This window comes from Helobdella robusta (genome assembly GCF_000326865.2).
Source record: "Helobdella robusta unplaced genomic scaffold HELROscaffold_42, whole genome shotgun sequence".
In the NCBI taxonomy this organism is placed as follows: domain Eukaryota; kingdom Metazoa; phylum Annelida; class Clitellata; order Rhynchobdellida; family Glossiphoniidae; genus Helobdella; species Helobdella robusta.
In genome coordinates, this window is record NW_008704981.1 from 806445 (window position 1) to 812961 (window position 6517).

General features: G+C 35.3%; 1 protein-coding gene across 1 annotated transcript; it reads right to left on the reverse strand.

The window, feature by feature from the left end:
• Positions 1–1540: 1540 nt before the first annotated feature.
• HELRODRAFT_193096 (hypothetical protein) lies at positions 1541–6264 on the reverse strand (the record flags this gene model as incomplete). The annotated part of the gene is made up of 4 exons (XM_009025564.1): positions 1541–3322; positions 4601–5146; positions 5683–5843; positions 6261–6264. The coding sequence occupies 4 exons, from the start codon at positions 6262–6264 to the stop codon at positions 1934–1936; spliced, it is 2100 nt and encodes a 699-aa protein (XP_009023812.1). The 3' UTR covers positions 1541–1933.
• Positions 6265–6517: the final 253 nt, after the last annotated feature.

Here is a 6517-nt window from a genome sequence, read left to right on the forward strand (position 1 = left end):
CTCTCAATTCGTGTTGTTAAATTTTATAGCCATATAAGCATAGGGCTCATTTTTAAAACTTTCATATTTTTTATGGTTGATAGGCGCTGGTAATATAATGATTTTAATTTCATGAAATTTTTGTATATAAATATACAAACATAATTAATTAAAAGCATTAACATGTAAGTTTTTGACTGCTTTTATATACTAAAATAAATTTTTTTTACAGGTTTACTAAAACTGATTTGAACCGGATTCATTCGAGAAAAGTGAAGAAGGTATGCTGGCAAAACGCTACGTTTGTTATGGAAAGAATTTCATATGTTGTCAATAAATTTTTATCAAATTTGATGAAATTTTTTTTATCTTTAATTAAATTGGTGCTTACGTTACTTTATTGCTCAGGGTTATCATATTTTTAAATCCAGCTCTGAAACTATTTTAAAAATAAAAAGTATTAACCTGGAACTTTATAGAGTCGCAAATTAAAATAGGTTGATGGGTTCGTGTTGAACTTCATTTGAAGAGGGAATATAGTCTTATTTTTATTTAGGTTTTCAGATTCTATCAAATGTTTGATTCTCGTATTGATTTCATCGTCGTACATTTCTAGCGGGTAGCTTTTGACAAATTTCTCGTTGCAATGTTTTTCAACATCTGGCAGATTGTTTATAATCTTTGACTTGTCGACGAGTGTAAACATGAGACAGTGCTCTTCATTTGGCTTGCACTTTGGCTGCTCAATGTCTGGAATATCAATCTGGAATGTCTGGAGGAGACCTTAAACGTAATATTTAATAGAAGCTATTGACTGTTATACACTTAAAAACTTAAAAGATTTGATTCTCTTTGCGACGAACATTTATAATTTGAATTTTAGATATTTTTTGTAATTAAGTCAGTTGTATGTAAAGTTTGCTTTCATGCTGATGAATATATGCTTATGTAGTGTGATATATTTACGTTTAGACGCTGACAGACATCTTTTTATACAGTTAAAAATTTGTGAAAATTTTTCAACGAAAAACACAAAGATAAAATATAATTTAAAAGAAAAATTATTCAACAATTAAACACATTCAACCATACCTTTAAATAAAAATAAGTTTACAAGAAAGGCTGCCCTAAGGAGCATGTTTTCAACTGCAACGCGAATCACGCCTTATCTTTATTGCACATAAGAGATGCTAATTTTGCGACGAATGCTTTATTGCCTAATTAATTTCATTAATTTCTCCAGGCAAGTTGCCATTGAATAAAAAAAATTACGTTCTAATTCTTTACAGGCGAATATTTTTAAATGGTATATATTTTTTCAAACAAAAACATTCGTGACGTCATCTTAATGTTGTTGTTTTTAATTTTGGTTCGTTGCTAAAAATTTCATCTAAAATGTTTTTGTTAATGTATTAATTTCTCTAACGACAAATTAAACAATAATTTTACAATGTTATAAAATGTTTTGTTTTATTTTTATTTCAAAAGTTGTTGTCATGGGCGTTTTTTTTGTTAAATTAACATTTTTGAAAAATATTTTAAAGGACTCCTTCTAATATAAACTCAATTTATTTTATATTTATTCCATAATATTTCTAAATAATATTTCAGAACTGTAACTGTAGTATGTAGGATTGTGGAGCAAAAACAACAAATCTTTTAAAAAATTTTCTTGTTCAAATGGCGTACAAACACAACACGAATAATAAATTATACGATGGTAGAAACAAAATAACGATGTCCAGTCTATTGTTTTTAAGTAGTAATCTGTCTGTAAATCGAGCATGAAAAAAAAATTTTTTTTTAAACTCATTGTCTGGAAATTCAATAATACCTCAATATTTATCGAGTTAACAACTGAAACTCCTCTCTACAAAGGTGCAGACGACATTGCGGCAACACCAAAATACAAATTTTCCTCTTTTGGTCATCTCTGCTTCTTAAATTTAATAAGTTAATATTTAGCGCACCTGGAGCAGAGAACTTTTCTGAATTTGCGAGAGAGTAAGGAGTAGAGAATGGGATTGATGGCGCTATAGCTGCAGAAGAGTAATCTCAGAAACAACAGCAAACAGAAGTCGACGGTGAAATTTTCAATGAAGACAAACTTCTTAATGATGAAATAAAGGTGCTCCGGCAGCATGCAAAGAGCAAACATGGAGACCATCGCGATCAACAGCCGCACAACTTTCTGACGCGCTCGCATTGACGGCTTGTTGACATTCGTTGAGGACTTGACTGACGATGAAAAACTTGATGTGAAGGGTTTCTTGGGAGCTTGGAATCGATACTCCGATGGTAGTTTTGTGTAGTTGTTGGCGGTGGTAGAATGGGGAGAAGCTTCAAACGCGCATGTTTTTGTGGCTCCTGTGCGCTGTTCTGCAGACGAAGTGGAGATGAAGGACTCCTTGAATTGGTCGTTCCTTCTTATTTTGTTTCTTTTGTGCAAGCGGCTAAAGCATTGCGATAGTGAAAACCGGGAGATGTGTTTTTTGTTGTTGTTAGTCCTGTTGCTGTTGCTGTTTTTGAGGGAGGGCTGACCACAGCTGCTACTCGAAGTGTCGGCGGAATTGAAATCGTTTTGTGGCTTATGCTGCTGCTGATGTTGCTGGTGTTTCAAGTGTTGCTTTTTGTGTTGCTGGCTGAATATCATGTTCCTCTTCGTTGCGCGGTGACTCTGCTGCTTGGGCTCACCATTCTTTCGAAAATTTTGTTGTTCGAACAACAGTTGTTGTTGTGGCTTTTGAACGCAAGGTTGAACGTCCTTCTTATATTCATTTGCACTGAAAACACGGACAGATGTATTAGTAATCAAGTGCATGTGTACTTGCTCTGGGTTCGTGCGTTCTGATGAATGAACGTTAGAAACGCCTCTATGACGTTTCTTGAAAAGTTTCGCGGTGCTCGTCAGAAAATTTTCTCGACCAAATAATTTCTTTTCATTCCCGGGGCAATAATTTTCAGCGGCGCATTCAACAATATCATCGAAACCATCTCTTGAAGCTTTTTCAGCAGCTAAATTAACACCGTCAATGTTCTTCTTTGTAGAACATTGATACGATGACTTGTACTCATGTGGCTGTTGTTGTTGTTGGTGGTGTTGTTTTTGCTGTGGTTTGACGACGTTGACGTTAGCGTTATCAGCAACGGTAAGCATCGTGGCTGCTGTAGTAGCTGCCCTTGCTGTTGAAGTAGCCCTGGCTGATGTTGTGGCTGTTGTCGACGAAAGTTGTAGTTGGAGAATTTCTGAACTCCAAAGTACGCGCGAAATCCTAATGTAGACAATGCTCATGAGGACGAGTGGAACGACGTAGAAGCACGTGAAATCTATTATGCTGTAAACCTGGTGATATTATTATTATTATTATTATTATTATTATTATTATTATCAGCGATGACTAGCCATATCTTTTTAACAATTAACTGTATTTATTTATTTGTATATTTTATTTTGCTTGTCTATTTATTTGATTATTTTGATTTTACTTGGCTTTGATAATAAAAGAGTTCACATTATAATCATAATTATTCTTTTATTATTATCATTATTATTATTGTTGTTGTTGTTTTTATTTCATTGATATTGTTATTGTTATTTTTTGCAGTAATAGTAGTGCTACTAGTTGTAGTGGTAGCAGTTGTTGTAATGATAGTAATAGTATTTATAGTTATATATACTGCAATTTATAATAAAACTACAAACAACAAAGACAATTAACGACGAACAAAATATGAACAAGCAAACACGTTCATAATACTAAACATCAAACATAATAAGTACGAACGAACAAACAAACACGATCATAATAACAAACAGACAAACAGTAGCACAGTTTTTTTGTCGCCAATTAAGCAAACAAGCAATTTTTGTGGCGCTTCACAGAGCTGTGCAATGTGCATATGTGGGTCCGAAGTGGATAAATCATTCGCGATGATCACACTACGGTAGGGAAGATGATGAAGATGAGGATAGCAATGATAAGGATGGTGGTGACGATGACGATGATGATGAGAATGACGATGATGATGTTGAAGATTAATGAAAATGATTGATTCAAATGAGAATGACGATGATGATGAAGATTAATGATTTCAATTTTGACAGAAGTGGAAAGATTCTAATTTGACCATGATGACGACTAGCATACCATACCCGGATATAAATCCGCAGTGAAAATAAAAATAGAGAAACACAAAAAACAACAATACCAACAACAGCCCAGCATTAACTACTACTCAGCCAATAACAAAATTACCGCAATGACATTATCAACAACAACAACAATAACAACAACTGCATCAACAAAAACATCAACTGGCTTTGGCTCTAATGTCTGTATCAATTAAATTAAATGATAGGTGGTGTTATCTTACGTACGCTGAAGAGATTTTCATAAACTTTGTATTGCAAACATTTTTCGGTATCCCTTATTAGCATCAAAACTATGTTCATCAAAACATCATGTTCATCATCATCGTCATCACTACCACCACCATCATCATCATCATCACTACCACCACCACCATCATCATTATCACCACCACCACCATCATCATCATCCCCATCATCATCATCATCATCACCATCATTATCAATATCTTCGGAACAACCTACACAAACCTCCTGAATGTATTCATGTGTTGGCAGACAATAACAATAAACTTCTTCTCCATCACCACCACCATCACCATCAACTGTCTTGTTGTGACTACCATCATCGTCTTCACCATCACCAGCATCATCATTTCCACTGCTATCGCCTCTAGCATCAACAAACGAGTCACTCGTATTACCACCATGGTGATGAAAATGAACGAGAGATGGCGAGTGACCCAAAAATTCACCAAAATCTCCATTTTTATTTCCAAAATTGCTCGACAAGTTCACCAAACTCTCATTGAAATCTGCAATAACTTCACTGACATTAATCGAGTTGACAATAGAGCACTGGTAGTTGTAAATAAGAAAATAGGGCAGAGCGTAGAGAATACATATGACCCAGACACCACTGATGATCAGACTTCGGATCGTTAAGTTGTTGGCGAAGCGACGACTCAAGATCGGGTTGACGATTACGAAGTAGCGTTCGAGGGAGACGATGGTGAGGATGAGAATGGAAACGGAGTAGTTGAGGCTTCGAACGAAGAAGTATGTCTTGCAGGTGAACTGAATTTGAAATGTAGGCAGATGGGTGGGTGGGTTGGTTGGTTGTTTGTGGAATCGTTCGTGAAAATCAATTTCGGAGCAGTTTGTTTGTTTTTTCCGTGAGATTTTGTAGTTATTTTTCAAAATTAAAAAAAAATATTGTAATAATTCTTAATAAAAATAAATGGTTATATATGCTGTGTGTCATATTTTATTATCGTCACGTCTGTCATATCACCACAACAACCACACATTATCAACAATATCATCATTGCCACCATGGAAATCATCATCATCACCACAATTACCATCACCAATATCATAATCATTACTTCCACCACAATTACCACCACCACTATTATCATAATCACCACCTCTACCATAATTACCACAATCATCATAATCATCACCTGCACCACGATTACCACCCCCACCATCATCATAATCATCACCTGCACTACAATTACCAACCCCACCATCATCATAATCATCACCTCCACCACAAACACTACTACCAGCACCGTCATCATCTTCGTAATCATCCCTAATCCACTCACCCAACCGGAAATGAACTCTTGATTGAGGGCGGAGATGAGATTGGGGATGATGCAGAAGACGCCGACAAACAGATCCGCCAGAGCCAAGTTTGCAAGGAAGAAGTTCACCGTGCTACGAATCTGCTTGCTCAACATTATCACCAGGAAGACTATTGAATTTCCTGGTGAAAATGGGATAACGAGATGACGTGATAAGGGTGAAAAAGTTGATGGTAATGATGACGTCATGGTTGTGATGATGATGATGATGACTATAATGATGAAGATGATGTTATAGTTGTGATGATGATGACGACGACGACGACGATGATGATAATGACTGTGACAACTTCTCTTGTAACGATGGGATGATAGAGTAATGTGATGATGGTTGATGACGATGGAGACAAAAACCTAGATCATAGCGCACGTGACTAGAGTCATTGTTAGGTATCATATGATTATGTTCTTATTAAACTGGTGACCGTTACCAGAACAATTCTTTCTGGTTTCCAGATCATTTCATTTCATTGACTCTGTCCTCTTTGATTTGATTTGATGAAATAAAAAATAATGTTAAAATGTTAAAATAATCAGACCCATGGCGGTAGGTTTAGTCGAATTTTAAATTGATTATTATAGACACCAAATTTATTTACACGGAGCAACATTTCATGGCTTTTCCCATCATGGTACAAAAAAAAATTTCTCCAACGATCCACTCTATGGTAAAAAAAACTCTAAATAGAAGGGATATCTTACATTTCATACATGATATGGCGCCATTTGTAACACAATCATAATTCTAAATGGAGCCATTTTTGCTGTTGTAAATTGAGTATGACATCAAGTAACA